The sequence below is a fragment of the Chamaea fasciata genome, unplaced genomic scaffold (genome assembly GCF_029207755.1).
Source record: "Chamaea fasciata isolate MVZ Bird 193981 ecotype frontalis unplaced genomic scaffold, bChaFas1.0.hap1 SCAF_5, whole genome shotgun sequence".
NCBI lineage: Eukaryota > Metazoa > Chordata > Aves > Passeriformes > Sylviidae > Chamaea > Chamaea fasciata.
The window spans coordinates 29,041,104-29,058,812 of NW_027094090.1; the positions used below are offsets into that span (position 1 = coordinate 29,041,104).

General features: G+C 37.5%; 1 protein-coding gene across 2 annotated transcripts in view; it reads right to left on the bottom strand.

The window, feature by feature from the left end:
* Positions 1-14,747: 14,747 nt before the first annotated feature.
* GXYLT1 (glucoside xylosyltransferase 1) overlaps positions 14,748-17,709 on the bottom strand; it is a 30,790-nt gene continuing 27,828 nt past the window's right edge. For both annotated transcript variants that reach the window (XM_066183097.1, XM_066183098.1), the window contains one exon: positions 14,748-16,668. In XM_066183097.1, the coding sequence (XP_066039194.1) occupies positions 16,507-16,668 (162 nt within the window). In that variant the 3' untranslated portion in view covers positions 14,748-16,506. The remainder of the gene's footprint in view (positions 16,669-17,709) is intronic.

The following is a 17,709-nucleotide window of genomic DNA, read 5'->3' on the forward strand; positions in this document are numbered from 1 at the left end:
AAAGCCCTAGGGTATCAAAATATTAGTTACTTTTAAGGACTATACTAAAGGTGACTTTCAGCTACTTCATTATTGAAATGCAAAGCAAATAAATCCTGCTATTCAAAGCAGCAAGATACCAATGCAGAAGCTGTTAAAAAGAAAGATGGTTTGACACCCAACAGACCAGCAGTAAGAGACCCAAATAGTGATAATGACTGTTTCAGTGACAAAACAAAAATGGTACATCTTCCAGAGGCAAAAAAAAACAAAAACAAAAACAAAAACAAAAACAAAAACAAAAAAAAAAAAAACAAAAAAAACAAAACAAAACAAAAAAAAAAAAAAAAAAAAAAAAAAAAAAAAAAAAAAAAAAACAACAAAAAAAAAAAACCTCAGTGTTTTATTGCAATCTCCAGATGAAAAAGGAACACCTGAAAATAAAACCATTGCCATGTGAGGTCCAACAAGGATGCCCTCAAGCATGGACCATGAGGAAGAAATCTGGTGGGCATTCCTGCCTCTTCCTGAGGTTGCTAGGAGCCAGAGAGCCTCAGTACCCATAGCCATGATTTGCAGTGGTTTCATACTGACTCCGAAACTCAGAGCTGGTGCTGATGCCCTGCCTCACTGCAGCATGGCTGTGGCCCACATTGGGCACTGTCGTCAGAGCCAGGTGTGCTGGGAGATGCTGCAGGTTCACCCCACATGTAATGGGAAGAGGAGTGGGGCACAAGGTGTGTTGGGTGTGCAGAGCTGCCACAGACAGCCATGGCCTTGGGGCAGGGGAAGGTCGGAATTCAGTGGAGCCAGTCCGAGGGAAAACAAAACTCCTGACAGTATCAAGAAAAAATAATATTTAATCTGCTCATAAACCACTCCCAAAATCTCCTTATAAAACTCAGTACTGGGAATAGCGAGGAATGGCTACTATCACTAGACCTTGTGTAGTAGGATGACCCTGGCTGGACAGCAGGTACCCACCAAAAGTCATATCACTCCCCTCCTCAGCTGGACACAGGAGAGAAAATAGCATAGAAGTCTTGTAGGTCAGGATAAAGACAGGGAGAGATCACTGACTCAGTTACTGTCACAGGTAAAACAGACTCAACCTGGGGAAAAATTAATTTATTACCAATGAAATCAGAATAGGGCAGTGAGAAATAAAACCAAATTTTAAGAACACCTTCCCCCAACCGCTCCCTTCTTCCCAGGCTCAAGGTCACTCCTGAATTCTCCCTTTCTTCTGCCCCTGCACAGGCGCATGAGGAATGGGGGCTGCAGTCAGTACCTCACATGTCTCTGCTGATCTTTCCTTCTCAGAGGGAACTGGACAGGGCACTCGAGGTGCAGCCTCACCAGTGCTGAGTACAGGGGGACGATCACTGCCCTGGCCCTGCTGGCCACACTGTTCCTGACACAGGCCAGGTGCCTTGGCCTTCTTGGCCACCTGAGCACACACTGGCTCATGTTCAGCTGCTGTCAACCTGAACCCCCAGATCCTTCTCCACCAGGCCACTTTCCAGCCACTCTTCTGCTTTATAATGTCTGTAGCATTGTGTGGGATTATTGTGACCCATGTGGAGCCCTGGGCCTTACTGAACTTCAATACCATCAGACTCAGCCCATTGATCCAGCCTGTCCAGATCCCTCTGCAGATGAACATTCCCTCCCAACTTGCCATCTGAAAATTTACTTGAGGGTACAAACAATCCCCTTGTCCAAATCATTGAAGATATTAAACAGAACTTGTTGTGGTGTGAAATTATTAATTTGTAATCTTATGTAGAATGGTTTGTTCCAGACTACCCTGGGTTCTAACCCCTTTGGTTTTTCCCTAGTTGTGGGTCCTGTCCATCTCCCTGCAACCCAGCCCAGACTCTGGTGAGAGCCTGGGATGGTTGGCAGAGCCTATGACTTCTCCGCCCTGTATCATGTATCAGATGTCCTGTGTATTGTCTTTCTGTCTTGGTCACTCCCTCCTTACCTGGTATTGGTTATGGTTCCCCCTTGCCCCTGTCCACATCCCTCATACAGAAGCTGAAACCAGAACCCCAGGAGTCATTCTCTGGACGTGGCCCTGTGGGAGCAATCAACATCTAGCTTCAACCCACGTGAGAGTCACTCTTTCTTCTTCCACACTCTCTCTATGCTTCAGCCTGAGGTTCAGACCCACCGAACCTAAGGATACAAAATTGCATACTGACTGGTGAGTGAGCAATCTGGTAAAGGACTCCAGACACATCCACAACAACTGGCCCCAATACTGAGCCCTGGAGAACCCCACTGGTGCCCAGCTGCCAACTGGATGTAACTCCATTCACCAGCACTCTCTGGGCCTGGCCATCAAGACAGTTTTTAACCCAGTGAAGACTGCAGCTGTCCAAGCCATGGGAGGCCAGTTTCTTCAGGAGAACACCTTGGGAGACAGTTTTACACGCTTTACTGAAGTCCAGGTAAATGACATCCAGAGTCTTTCCCCCACCTACTAAGTGGATTGCCTTGTCACAAAAGGTGCTCAAGTTGCTCAAGCAGGACCTTCCTTTCCTTAACCCCTGTTGGCTGGGCCTGATTCCCTGGTTGTCCTGTACATGTTGTGTGACAGCACTCAAGATGCTCTGCTCCATGCCCTTCCCCGGCATCCCAGTCAGGCTGAAGACTTGTAGCTCCCTGGAGATATCTCAGCAGTTACCTTAGGGCAGAAATTTAGTTACTTGGCCTTCTATGTCTATTCAACCCTGTATCACAGTAGGTGGGAGGTAGTGAATATGGTTTCCACAATGCTGAAAATTAATGCAGATCTCAAATGTGAGTATTTGGCAGAGACTTCATCAAGCTGCTGTCTAGCCAGTACTTATAAGTGTACACAGAGCACAAATGAAAAGACAGTAACTTGTGGAAACTTCCTAATTGGCTTTGTTGGCATAGATGGATTACTTCCCAGAAATGAAAGGCAGAATGGTCTTCTATCAGTCTCTGAAGTCCATTTTTTGTTTTAATTATGCATTACCTACACAAAGACCTTCTTTTGTGATCAAAAGGATATTGGGAAACAAACCAGTAGCCAGAATTAGAAATGCTGACTGAGGAGCAGATGTAGAGATTACCATAATTCACAGATCAGCCAAAACTCTCAGATCAGCAATAGCCTACAGATGTAATGTGTAGATGCTGCAACGGTCAATTCACCTGAAGCTAACTTTCTTTAGAATCACTGAATATCTCAAGCTGTAAAAGACCCATAAGGATCATTGTGCTCAACTCTTTCCTCCTCACAGGACTAACTAAACCAAATGACTAAGAGCATTGTCCAGATGTTCCTTGAACTCTGGCAGGCTTGGGGCTGTGACCACTTCTCTGAGGAGCCTGTTCCAATGACTGACCACCCTCTCAATGAAGAACCTTTTTCTAACGCCCAATTTGAACTTCACTGATTGTTGTTAGATCACCTTAGAGGTTACTAAGAAGAGCAACTAACAAGTAACACAGAGTGGATTTTTCAGATTTATTAGCTAGGGAAAAAAAATTACATTTGTATTTGCATCAGAAACCCTAATACAGGATGTTTGTTATCCTGCCAGGAAGCAGAACACGTATCACTTACTATCTACTGATCTCTCCTTAACCATGGACCAACACTTAGCATTTAAATAATTTTAAAAAATGTTTCAGGAACAAAAATTCTGTCCTGGACATATTCACAAATACTTGGAACTTCAAGGAATAAACCTTAAATGGATCCAGCTTTGGCTGGGATTCACCTTAGCTCACATTAGGAATCTGCATTGAGGCACTTGATTCTAAGCTCACTTCCTAATCTCTATCAGCAAGGAAAAAGCAACTGCTTTTAGAGTAAAATTTCTTTGATTTACATTACATGTCTACCTAAGGATGAGATGAATCAAGCTACAGAATTTCCTTTAAATGGTGGTCTAGAACCATTAATTCAGAGAATTTGGTGTTATGAATCCAACATATATTTTCAGTATAGGAGCTATAAATTTCCTGATGCATGAGTTCCTCATTAAGAGAGTGTGAGAAACTGAAATGTTAAAGGTTAATGACTCAAACAATTGGCCACTTGCAAAAGCGGCAGGATGCTGTGCTCTAATCTGCCTCAGGGGTGGGTCCTAGCAGGTAGCACCAAAGAATATTTGAAAAGTAGTACCTGGTATATTGTGTAAACAACAGTCCAAAATCCTTCTCTTCCATTACAAAGTTATGAGGTTCAATATTATTACAGTGATAAAAAAGAACTGAGTTATACCTAAATTTTATATGAATGCAACAGAAACAACTCTGAGCTACTTCAGAACTGTGATCCATTAAAACTATATGTAAGATCATTAGTAATAATTACATAGTTTTGTATCAATACAAGTTTGCAACTCAAAGGATTGCTTAATAAAAAGTAACTTACATGCCCGTTCAAGGACACCAGACAAAAGCAAGAGCTAGAGCTCTGACAGAAATAAACTGAATGTGCTATTAGTAGCAGAAGTGCTTTCATGGAAAAACATCTCCACTCCTTTAAAGTTCATCATCTGTTTATTCCCTAGTAATTTGCTGAGACGATATAACTAGACTGTTAACTTTAAGGAGAAAATACAATGCAAGACACAAGCTCTGTTCTGAAGTGGGTACTAGCCTGGCCAGCAAGGTTTCTCCTTGTTGCTGTCTGAATAAAATCGGCATTATGTACATTCCCTGAAGAGTTAAATTTTCAATAATTTTAACAACAGGCACAAACCGACATGCAGAAGGTTCCCCCTGAACATCAGGAAACATTTTGCTTGCCGTGAGAGTGACCAAGCTCTGGCAAAGGTTGCCTCTGCAGGTTGTGGAGTCCTTGGAGATATTCAGAAGCCACCTGGACACTGTCCTGGGCAAACAGCTCTATGCAGCCTTGCCTAGGCAGTGGGGTTGAAGGTCCCTTCCAACCTCAATCCTTCTGTGATTCAAAGATGTTTTTAAAAGTTATAGAAATTACACTGTACTTGGATTCTGCTGTTTATGCTCTAAGAGCTACTCTTACTCAGTTTACCAGCTATTTCACATCCATGGAAAGTGGGTGCAACATCCATCATTCAAGTCTCAAAAGTTACTTTTTCATTTCTATGTTCAATCTGGGTATTAAAAAAAACTAGAAGATGGGGGAAGGAATGTTATTCCCTGTGTCTCTGTACTACACATGTACAGGCAACTTTGTGCACAAAACAGAGAAAGAAAGAGAGAAGAAAAAACAGGGGTAAGGGCATTGATGTTTTGTTTGACTCAATACTGTGTTCACAGCTTCTCTGAACCTTGTGGCATGATCCCAAAGCAAATAAATGACTGGGGAATCTCCTTTTTTTTGGCAGGACATCACTCCAACACATCTCCAAGACAACAGCTCTAAAATATTATGATATTTGTGCTTATCAATGAATTGATTTGAAAAGCAACAGTTCTTCCCACCATCTCCCTTCCCAATCAAGCAGGATACAATGCTGTACTTTCAGGAATAAATTAAGAACAAAAGAAAATAAAACTGTGTTCATTACTAATTAATGTTGTTGATAATGTGAAGGCATTCAGGTATATATTCTGAATTCAGAAATAAAAAATGCTTGCATTACATGAGAGTGTTGAAATACTTTCGTGTCTGTTAGCAAGCCAGAAGAAAGTTAAGGAAATATTGACCAGCTATAAACATTTCAGATTCAGCAGATCTAGACAATTTACAATCGGAAACTATGAAAGAATTTCTGGAAGAACACTGCTGTTAATAGGTTCAACAAATCTTAGAATCCCCAGAAAGCTCCAAAAACCAATCCAAATAATTTTTAAATTATTTAAAATACTGAGTAACTTTCAGCTAAGACTACTATGAGACTATTTTCACACACACACACACACAAAAATATTACGGAAGTCGCAACACAGTTATCTGGAAAGAAATAAAAACAAAATGCTCCAATCAGAACTAATGTGCTTTCCAGGAAAATAAAGCTTGTCAAACAAATATGATATTTATTCTTGGATATATTTTTTTGTTCCCCGAAGCTGAAATTATGCTATGCAGACAAAAAACAGAAAAAAAAACCCGGCAAGATTAACTGGCCAGTCTGAACAAATAATCTTTGATAGAAAATCATTATCAAAGAGCTGTTTCCAGTGATGTTATGAAGGACAACATTATTAAAAGCTTTCACTGGTAGTTTGGAAGAAAATAAAAAATCATGGCTGGTGAAGCTTGCAGATGACAATACCTGGCAAGATGACAAACAGAACAGCAGCGATTCCACAGCTGAATCTGTATTACTGTGATGAAACAGCATTAGGCTGAGCTCATTCTAACAAACACCCCCACAGCAAGGAATGAAGATCGAAGCCCAGGAACAGAAACTATGCTAACATGAGCGCTCAATGAACAAATTTAGAAATTACTAGGAAAATTTTACATATGTATTTAAATTACCAAATCCTTAACTATACAGTATACTATACTGAAAGAATGTATACCATATTTTATGCTCTGCCCATATTTTAAGGAGGCTTCTGGAAAACTGATGAAGGTATTAAAAAGAGTCACAACACCTAAAAGATGTGTTTCAGTAAAAGTTCATGAACTCAATTTGTTTGACTTATCCAAAATGAAACTGAGAAGTGATTTGATTGCTACATTTAAGTACCACCACAAAGAGAAACTGCAGGATATTAAGGACCTCTTTACCCCAGTGGGGAGAAGCCTAAAAAGAATCCATGGCTGAAATCTAATACCAGAAAAAATCCAAATGAGACATGAATCACTGTGAGAGCAACGAACCATTGCAACAAACAGGCAAAGGGAAGCATTTTCTTTCTTCATGCACTTAGACCAGGACTGGATATTTCTCTGAAAGGCATGGGCTAGCTGGACACAAGTTATGCTTTGGTCAAATGAATTACTAGCTCTAACAGGGAGAAATTTGATGGTTTGTGATATATGACTGATGAAAGTAGATGAACTAACATTCTCCCCCCCAAGGCCAAACTTTATTAATTGATATATTAGTTTTATGCTCTCATCCATTGCTAAGCTATCTGAGCACTTTCATATTAAATAAATAGCAAAATCCTTAATGTACTTCAAGGAACTTCTGAAATGTCTACTTTCAGGAGTAAAATTAATTAGGTGAGGATTTTTTAAGAGGTCAGGAGGTCTGTATTTATCCCTCTTGTTACAGACTGTGTATTACTGTATTTCCTTTGTGCTTATGGAGTATTTTGAAGCAGTGAGACAGTGATTTCAGTCAGGCACAGCACTGCTAAATGGTTCTGTTTAAGAAACTCAGTTCAGTTTGTCTCCTCTAACGCCTGCCAAGGTGTCAGTGGGTATCATGACAAAACTCTCTTAATTTTCCAGTGCTGTTTAGGATAATGGACACTTGTTTTACTGACATACACACAAAAAGAATCGCATCCACAGAAAGTCATACTTTAGATGAAAATGAAGAGTGCTGGTATGCACATATACCATATACCATAAGTATCATATAATGTACTCCTTAAAAAATCACACCTTTTCAGAGACACAATACCATTCTATGTGGAGAACAAGCACATTCACATCTAACACTTATAAAGCTATGGCATAGGATGTGGTGTTCTCAAAATACATGTATTTTGCAAAAGGATATCAATTGCAACTTGGACTCTAAAATTTATAAAAATACTTAAGTTTATTTTGTACAAATATATAAAAATTCCCAATGTGTTATTTGACAAATGTACACTAATAAAGTGACTTTTAATTTAGAGACAGCCTAAGGTCTAGCACATAAAAAATACTGCAAATTTGCTAGCTGCTTCATTTTTCTTACAATAGCAAACTGTTAATGCTTTGCTCTTCAAGTTAAATCAATTTTCATTAATTATACCCTATCCTTCTGGGCAAAGAATAATCAAAGTAGGCAAAATAGGATTACTGCAAAAATAAGGTATTGATCTAGTTTTTAGGCAGTATCCTACCATCACTAATTTTTGCTCAGCTTCTTCATTGCTTTTATGGACCAGTGAATAAGGTGCTTCTCAAAATCCTGGGTGTTTCAATGGGCTATTTGCAGCTGTTAATTTTTCAACCAGAAAAATTTTATATACTGTGCATTCCATTGCATTCAGCAACCCCTCTAAAGCTTTGCTGGGGCCTTTTGAAGTCATAAATCAATTTTCTCACCTTGTACCTTCACAGAAAGAAGAGTTGATTGAAGATTGTTTCTTCCTTAGAGGTTGTCCAGCACCTACAGGAACAGGGCAGAGGCCAAGCTCTTCTCTGACACCAGGTGCTCTGGCAGCCAGGTGCTCACGCTGCTCTCAGCCCTGCTGAGCCTGTCTGCCTCAGGCAAGCAGAGTGCCTCAGATCACTTCCTTTCAATTGTAATGGCTTCAATAGCCAAGCTTTCTTCCTGAAAGCATGCCTCTGGTAAAAAGCCTTTATCTCTACAGAAAAATAAAGATGATTAAAATTTGGTAATAGTCTATACAAAGCTGAAAGGGAAACTAAATTTATTCCCCAAGTTACAACTGAGAAACACACAGCAGTGCTTATGAACTACACTGGGACAAGAACAAGCTTAGATGCCCAGACATGGTGCTCACGCAGTAGCTCTGTGGAGAAAGCAGCATGCCTGCTCCAGGGAACCCTTCTGGCTTGAACTGGTACAGTTACCTCATTTCAGCAAACAGTTATGAAAGCACAGACCTGGTGGCAGAAGACATAAAACCATCAGTGAGACCCAGAAGATCGGAAAGGTAGAAAGGTAGAGTGACACCAACCACTGGAGAAGACAGGCAGTGTAGACTGGAGGGGTAGTGAAGAAAGGAGACAAACCAGGAACAAGCAGAAAAGATAAGAGGCAGTAAACCCCCAGTACATCAATTTTACCCACAAGACTGGTGAATAATATCAAATCAAAAGACAAACATATATAACACACTTTGGGTAGCAAAATTGGTTTTTTTTATTTCTTGGGCTTAGATCTGCAATCCAAATTCACCTTGAATAATACTATCCATGACATAAAAATGTAAAACAAAAGAATAAAGTAAAACACAGAAAAATATTTTCAAATGGAAGAAATAGCAATACCAGTGACTAGTCAGAACTGCTTTGAATACTTGACAGAAGTTTCATGTCATCCAATAGACAAGCAGAGTTTCCTAGACACCAGCTGCTGTGAGACACAGTAGGTCAGCATTATAAGGCTAAAACATCGTCTTTAATTAAATTTGATTTCCTAGTCTCAAATTAAGAGTTAAAACTGACTATATTGCTTTAGTTTTCTTGGAAGCCTGAAAAAAATGCCCTAAATACTCATTAATTCAACCACAAAGATTTGCAGTTTAGGATAACTTTTACAACTACTTTTGTATTCCAAAGCTATTCTTATTAATATTACAGACTGATTTAATGTGAATTACTCTAGTAAAGTGTGTACAGAAATGACTGGCAGAACATTAACATTCATAAGACATAGAAGAAAAAATGGACCTGTTGTACCCAGATTATAATTCTGAAAATGAGGGCATGATATTAAATGACCCAAAGGAAGAACAGGAGGGAAAGTGACCTCCCAGAATATGAAGGTAATAGAAAATGCTAATAAATTGCTCATCTCAGTTTAATAATTTAATACAAGCTGCATAAAATAGAAAGGCCACTTAGGAAGGCACAAAAAGCGTTTTTAGCTATCCATGTTCAATGCTAGTAATGAGGAAATTATAGACAGCACAATCTAGCAGCATTTCTCCAAGTGGTGAGAAAGCCACAGGTAAGCCTCAAGTTTGTACTCCATGGCCTTAGAGAGGTCTGAAGTGCAGAAACAAACCCTAGCAAACAAACTTCACACTCTCTTTACACCCCTTGCAAAATTTGGTTTCAAGTGAACATTTATTAAAGCAAATTCCCAAATTTTTGCTTTGCACTAATGAGACAAATCAATAAATTATCTGTGGAAAAGAGGGAAGGGGAATTTGGGTGAGAAAATTAGTTCCACTACCTTGAAAAGCAGTCATAACATTTACAGACTATAGGGTTAGATTATATGCTCAAAGGCTTCTAACACACTTTCAGAATATAACATATCTGTATTTTATGAGTCTGGCACTCTTAAAACAGCAACAAACTGTATCAGACTTGAGAAGTCCTGCTTTTGTAGATGTGTTTTGGTAAAACAGAACAAGGAGTACATGAGTATGGCCCATGACCCATGTTCCTAAATGAGGGTGTTAATGTGCTAATCTCTCTGGCTTTGACCCAGACTCTGAAACTGGGTTTAGTTGTTTTATGGGTTTTGAGGGTCATGTGGAATTCAAAGACAAGGCCAGGAACTAACAAGGAGATGCAAATAACTGCATCATTTCCCCTCCCCTTTTAGCATGACCATTAAGAAACAAGTAAAACCAGTACAATACAGCAGCAAGGAGGCAGTTACTCCTAGTTTCAAAGAGTTTAAATAGGGTGATGCTAAGGATCTACAGTGGTAAGTTACAGTTCTTTTTTTTGAAATTCACAGAAAATATCCTTCCACATAAGGGGCTGACACAGGGAAAAGTCAAATCATTTGACAAACAAAGGACAGTAATTGCTACATCTACCAAATCAGAAATTAGATTCAAGGATAGAGAACTATTTCAAAATTGTTAATTGTATCTCAGGAATCTGTAGTTATCTAGCTCCTGGTGTGAAAAATTGTGCATTCCTTGTTATCTATTTTATTCCTATGGATTAGCTGGAAACTAAAAGAATGAAATTAAATAAAAGATGGATACCTTAGAGCAGCATTCCAGTACCTGAAGGGGGCCTACAAGAGAGCTGGAGAAGGACTTTTTACAAAGGCATTAGTGACAGGATAAGGGAATGGTTTTAAACTGGCAGAGGGAAGGTTTAGATTAGGCATCAGGGAAAGAATTCATTACTGTGAAGATGGTGAGATACTGGAACAGGTTGTCCAGAGCAGTTGTAGATACCCATCCCTGGAAATGTTCAAGGCCAGGTTGGATGGGGCTTTGAACAGCCTGGTCTAGTGGGAGGTGTCCCTGCCCAGGAGGACTAGAGGAGCTTTAAGGTCCCTTCCAACCCAAACTGTTCTATGATTCTATGATCTATAAGTGGAAATAGACTGGGTCCCTGGTTTGTACAACTAAGGTGGCACCCAGATACAGGAGAAGCATTTAAAATCCAGATTTAGCAGAACTGATGGTCATTGCTTTGATTAAAGAAACTTGTAGTCATATGGATGAAGCAGGCAGGAACCAGCCACACATCTATTATAAGAGAACTAATATTCCGGGAAGAAACTACCAGATGATCACTCAAGGAACATGACTTTACTAATGGCTGCAAACCTCCTCCTACCTGAACATCAAATAGCAGTCTGAAGGAAAAGAAAAAAAAAACCCAACCACAGCAGGAATACAGGTCCTCCTTTAATTACAGGTTTCTGCAAAGAGACCTGTAATAACACCTCCTGCAATTTTTATAAGCATTCAAATGAAAGAAAAGCTTAGTGATTATCTTTTAAAAGCAGTGCAGGGAAAAGGCAGAAGAAGCCCTGCAGAAATTTACAAGCAAATATACAGGAAGAAGCACATTCATAAGTTTAAATGAGGACTCTCTCAAGAATTGACTGCAGCTGTGCATAAAGCAACCACAAAACTGAAGAGACACAACTGAACTTTAACACAAGAATTTCCAATTACTCAATATTCCTTCAGGAAACTTAAAATTTAAATAGGCCCACAAAGGCTTGAAAAGGCATAGGAGATCAACATATCTTAAATTTCATGATGACTTTGCAGGACAAGCTGTTCTTATCTAGATCCACTAAATGGCTACCGGAGAGAGATTTTGAGAACTACTTTAAAATGAGGTTTCCTCCTCACTTCCTGACGTGGAAAATTCACTATTACCTCTGTAAACATCTTCTGTTTTGAAACCCAAGTAATAGTTTTGAATACTCTACCAGGACTATAATGCAACTGTGAGGCAACCTGCATTTCTACAGGAAATCATCCTGTGTTACTTAAGATTTGGCAGTTGAATACAGAAAGCAAGTTGTCAAATGTTTCTCTGTAGTGTTAAAAAGATCAAACAACATTTTTTTGTTTTCCTAAGGGAACCTAGAGTGCATACACTTGTGTTTAGTTATTCTTTACTTGCTGGGTTCACGCTTTGCCCATTTGGACAATTTGAGCAAATAACTTGGCTGTTATTTGTGCAAAACTCTGTAGGAATTTCAGTTATTCTTCTCAAATATACAGAAAAATGCAGCTACACAAAACTGAACTTCCAAAAAAGAAACAGAAGATATTCAGAGAGATTAGAAATAAAACAGAAAAATCACTTCTAAGTTCCTGTGCATAAAAGAATGCTCAGACAGACAACAACCCCATAAGACAGATAGAAGATCTTTGGCAAGATCCATTGTGATGAGAAGTACCTTTCCACTACTTCCTACTTCTACTGTCTCTGCTACAGAAGAATCCACTTTCTGCTAATAGATACATTTCTGCTAATATACATTCATATTACAGTTCTCTGCAACTTATTTTAACACACAAAAATCACTGGAGCGGTTTCAAATGCCATCCATTCACAAAGTAGTGAAGTGGGCAGGAAAGCCACGATAACTATCATAATCACATTAGATATCATTAGAGAGAATGTTAAAATAGTAACTATTCAAAATTGATAATTTACTTAAAAAATCAGGACAAAAAGCCTATACATTCACTTTAATTATACATGAATATTCCACTTGATAAAGTAAAAAAAAAGAAAAATCATATTGCCAGTAAATGGATATTGTTTAACCTGTTTGATAGTTGAAAATCTTTCAATTTGAACCAGAAGACAGACCAATGAAAAATAACTTAAGCCTTCTAAGGAGCAGAAATTCTATATATGTCTATACATTTGGAGACACCTTTATAAACCAGGCAGAAAAAAACCCAGAAGTCTAGTGTTTTCCTACAGGTAAGCTGAAGTTACTTACTGCTCTGTTTCACCCCATTTAATCTGCCACAAACATCATCACAGCCATATATGTGAGTTAATAAGCAGCACTAATTCATTGTTACTTCCACTCAAATAAAGAGCCCAATACTGCACATACAGCTAACACATCATACCTTCAGCTATACCTCTTACATGTTCTGCTTCTAAACCTTCTAGCAGACCCAGACCATATTTTCCTCCTAACTCTAGATTGTAGCTGCTTCCTTTTCCATGCTGTGTAGAGAGGAATTATAGTTTGGAAGGAGGAAAAGAAAGACAGCTAGCTTCTTAGTCATCCTGTTATGTAAAGTGTACAGATCCAAGTGTGGAAAGACTGAATGGTTGAAATATGTCTGGTATGGACAGAAATCTGGTACAAATTAAAAATTACGCTGACAGTTCAGTCTTCCAATCAGCATTTTGCCAGACCTTTACAACTGGACCAAATTTAGGTCAAAACCAGCACAAGGCAACTCCATACTCTTTTAAAATATGTTTAAAATACGAATAATGAAAAAAATTTTCCCCCCTCTAAACACATTTTCTTAATCATTCTGAACTTAAACCAAAAGCTTACCAAAACCAATTCAACTGGCATCAAAGGTCACCTCAGTCTAAATTCTGGCATAACTACAAATAACTGGACAGACATTTTCATAGGGCTTATACAGCCTTATTAACTGGCAGTGGCACAAGTACCACACACAAGGAGGTTTCAGTCCCATTAAGGGATAGCAGTATGGATGCTTTCCATACTGTCTACAATGAGTGACAGAAGCTCATCCAAATAAGATAATAACATCTTCACAACAAACCTCTCTACCATGAGACTGTGATCCCTTTAAAAGAGATAGAATAATGGTACCATGACATAGAGACTAATCAAGCATGGGAAAGACAGAAATACCTTCAGGTTAACTGAAGATATATTTCCTGATGTTCACATTTTTCTATCAATTTTCTACATTTTATAATAACTTTATAACAAATAAATCGTTAAAAATGGGATTCCTAAAGGTCTGAAATTTGTTAGTACTCACTATGTTTGTAGAAAAAGCAATGTTTCCAAAACTAGACAGCAATAAGGATTCCCAAGCTAGATGTAAGCCATACACTTCTAGGCATCTAACCTTGCAAATCAGGTATTGAAGTGTTTGGGAGCATAGTTTCTATCAGATTATCTGGATTCCCAGTCTTTTTAGCATCTTCAAAATGTTCCCTTGGAAGCCAGATTTGGGATTTTTCTAAATTTAGAACACAGGGATTAGAGAACTAAAAATGTATTTGAAACAGACAAATACTCTGGAGAATTACTTAATGGAAGCTACTTGCTTTTTAAAAAAAAATTTTTAAGTGTTCATGAGTGTTACCTGAAGGTGACCTGAGAGGAGCAGTTTTCATTTCAATTAAAAAAAAAAAATCAAAACCTATGGCATAAGGCCATGTTCTGCTATTTGTAATATGCTAAGTAAACATTTCTAGACAGAAGCACAAAGTACAAATTTTTGTCCTACAATAGGCATCAATATTAATTCTTTTTGTTCTACTCCCCCACAAAATTTGAAATTTAAATGGAAAGATTGCTGCTGAAGTTCACATTCCCCATTTTTTTCTTAAATGGCCCCTTAGGTTTTAAAAGTATCTTGACATGTCTACAACATACTAAAAATAAATTCAAAACTGAAAGTTTCGTCAAAGACAAACACAAAAAACGAGTAGGAAGATTTTTTAAATACAAACACACAGTACAAGTAAAAAGGAAAGATGAAGACAAATTGATATAAAAATCAGTATTTATGTAAAAAAATAATGCACTGCATATTGTAAAATCAGTCAGTTACAGTATTCACCTTCAAAGAGATTTCTACATTTTCAGGCTTCAAAAGGTTACAAAGCAAGGAAAAGAGTCCTACATGAGAGGCAGACTGCTTCCTAGATTCCATCCCAAAAATTTATACCCTGAGCCCGCAGGGAAATTAGAAGCAGATACAAACCTGCTGAGAGTGGAGTGTGTTTTCCTACTGCTAAAACATTTATCCAGCTCACACGGATCTGGAAGTCAGAGCCAGTCTATCTTTGACAAGGGAACAGCTACAAAACCTAAGCTTCTAAAATGGGGTTGGGATGAAGGTGCAAGTCAGTGAGCGGATCCTCCATGTTCAACACACAGGAACTTTCCTGGAATCCAAAAGCTCACTTTATGAAGACTTCATCTCACTTAGACAGGTTATCTAAGTTCATATATACTTTACAAATACATTTCATACCATGCAAGTTTAAATATTTCATTGTAACATTAGAATTCAGTCCTTTTCTTCATGGTTTTCTCTGAAGAAAAAGTTTTTATTACTTGAAACTTTTCTTTTTTCACTAAGATAATTGGAGGAAACCTAATCCTTACCTGTTGAAAATCACTATCACCTTATCAACAGTAATGCATTCATGTAGTTGAGGGTCTGCCCCAAAACTATTTTAAAGCCATTTATTAAAAAAATATTTTAACAGGATATATTCTCTAAAAAAACCCATCTACTACACAGTCTGACGAAGCATCAGAAATCTTACTACAGCTCTCCACTTTTAGGTACTACATACTCTTTAACAATGATCAGGTAAAAATTCCTAGAATGGAAATACAACAGCAACGGCTTTCCACCACTGGGCTTTTTTTTCTACTTCCAAAATGCCCTATAAAGCTGCAAAACCACGAAATTTTTAAAAAGTATTGTAAGACAACTTCAAACCGGATTTTTACTTAAAACTCCCTCAGTTCTGCTCTACCTTTTGGTGCTAATGGCTCTACAATGTTGAAACAATTTTTTTTTAATACAAAGTCTCTGTATTTACTAACAGAGAAAACTAGTATCACATACTACTTAATTTCTCAGAAATTTCTCAGAAAATCATATTTATAGTGTGCAGTTTACATCTGAGATAAATGAAACAAGATTGTCAAAACAGTACTTCCAACATGTAAGAGATGAACATATAAAGGCACATACAGATTGTCAATGACTACAACACATTTCTTTGACAAGAGAGTATTTTCTGCACTTGTAAACAACTCTGTTTACGTAAAGGCTCACACCTTTAAAGTGAGGTTAGTGCTGCTGACTCAGTTATTGCTACATTCACAGTTTAAGAGAATTTTAGACAATATATGAGGTACACTCCCAAACAGAGTCATCTTCATTTCTTCCTTGTTCATTTATCATTCGATAACTGAATTATGCAGACTAAAAGTACTGACCACAGAAGCCAGTAACACCCAAACCATCAGAGATGAGACAAACATTAGCACTGATTAAACTTCAAAAAACCAAAAAGTCACCTTTGCAGAAAAAAAGTTCTTGTTCTTCATTACATGAATATTTTCTTCATTTTTATGCATGCTAGTAAACTTTTTTTCTGGGCACATTAAGAGCCCATTCAAGCTGTAATAGAATTCTTGCACCTTTTGACCAGCTATGTTAATTCAGTCTCTTGATATAACAGCTAGGAGTCAAAAATCACCTTCCCTTTGATCTTCTGGCATACAAGTCTCTTATGCTTTTTGTCAGCTGCTTTATGAATACTTTGTATACTCTTCCACAGTATGTATGCATGGTTTTCTGTAGTTCCTGTTCTAGGGGCTGTAGCAGTGAATGAACCAGGTCATCTCCAAATGAATACTGTAAAAGAGGTTAAGAAAATTTAAGGTTTATATGGAAGATTGTCATTACTCAGAGGTATTAGAGTTTCATAAAAATTATTTTCAGCATCACATTTGTTGTCTATAGGTTTATTAAATGTTTTCCAGAATTCATGAGTGCTTCTGAATGCAGTAATTTAAAAACGGCTCTAAATTATAGAAATATACTCTCATGCTTTCAATAAACCTAACAAGAAAGATATATTTTTTTAATGTTAACCAAATGAACAGACAGGCAAGGAGAAAATTTAAATTTATTTTACCCAACTAAAAATTTACAACTCTAAAATGATTTCTGGGTTGTTTTTTTTTTTGTTGTATGATAACTTTCTCAAATGACATATAACCTTTAAGTAATACAATTCTTATCAAATTATAATGAAACAGCAGTACAAAAAATGGTACTGAAGCTTCATTAAACTGAATGATGGTCAAACACATACTATGTTTAACATGGGCATGAAATAAAGTCATTAGCTCAACACTGCAATGTTTTTTATAGACAAATGATAAGTGAAAACAGCATTTTGGAGTAATATAATTTTGTTCATCTTACTGCCATTGAATCAGTAGTGGTTTACATACTTTCTCTCACATGCTCATGTACGAAATGGGATCATAAATAAAAGGAAGTAATTTTTTTCCTCTATTTTTGGCAATGCTCAAAGGAAACAAAGAAGTAATATTTTTATGGAAATACAATCACTTTCCCTGCAATGTATTCTCAGACCCCCAAAAGTACTTTTCTTCATTTTTATATCTATATGACAACACATAATAAAGCAACATTAAAATATACTCTTGATTTTTGTAGGTTATACACACACAGTAGCCTGTTACATTAAAATGTGCATCAGTGCTAAGTTTTACAGCTCTTCCATGAGTATACTGATGTAGTGATAAATAGTTTATTAGATGACTTATTTGCAGAATGAAAAGAAGTCACTGTGCTTAGTATTTAAAGAAACAGCAAAATATTAATATACTGAATTTTTGGAAAAAGTCAAACCATAGTATTAAA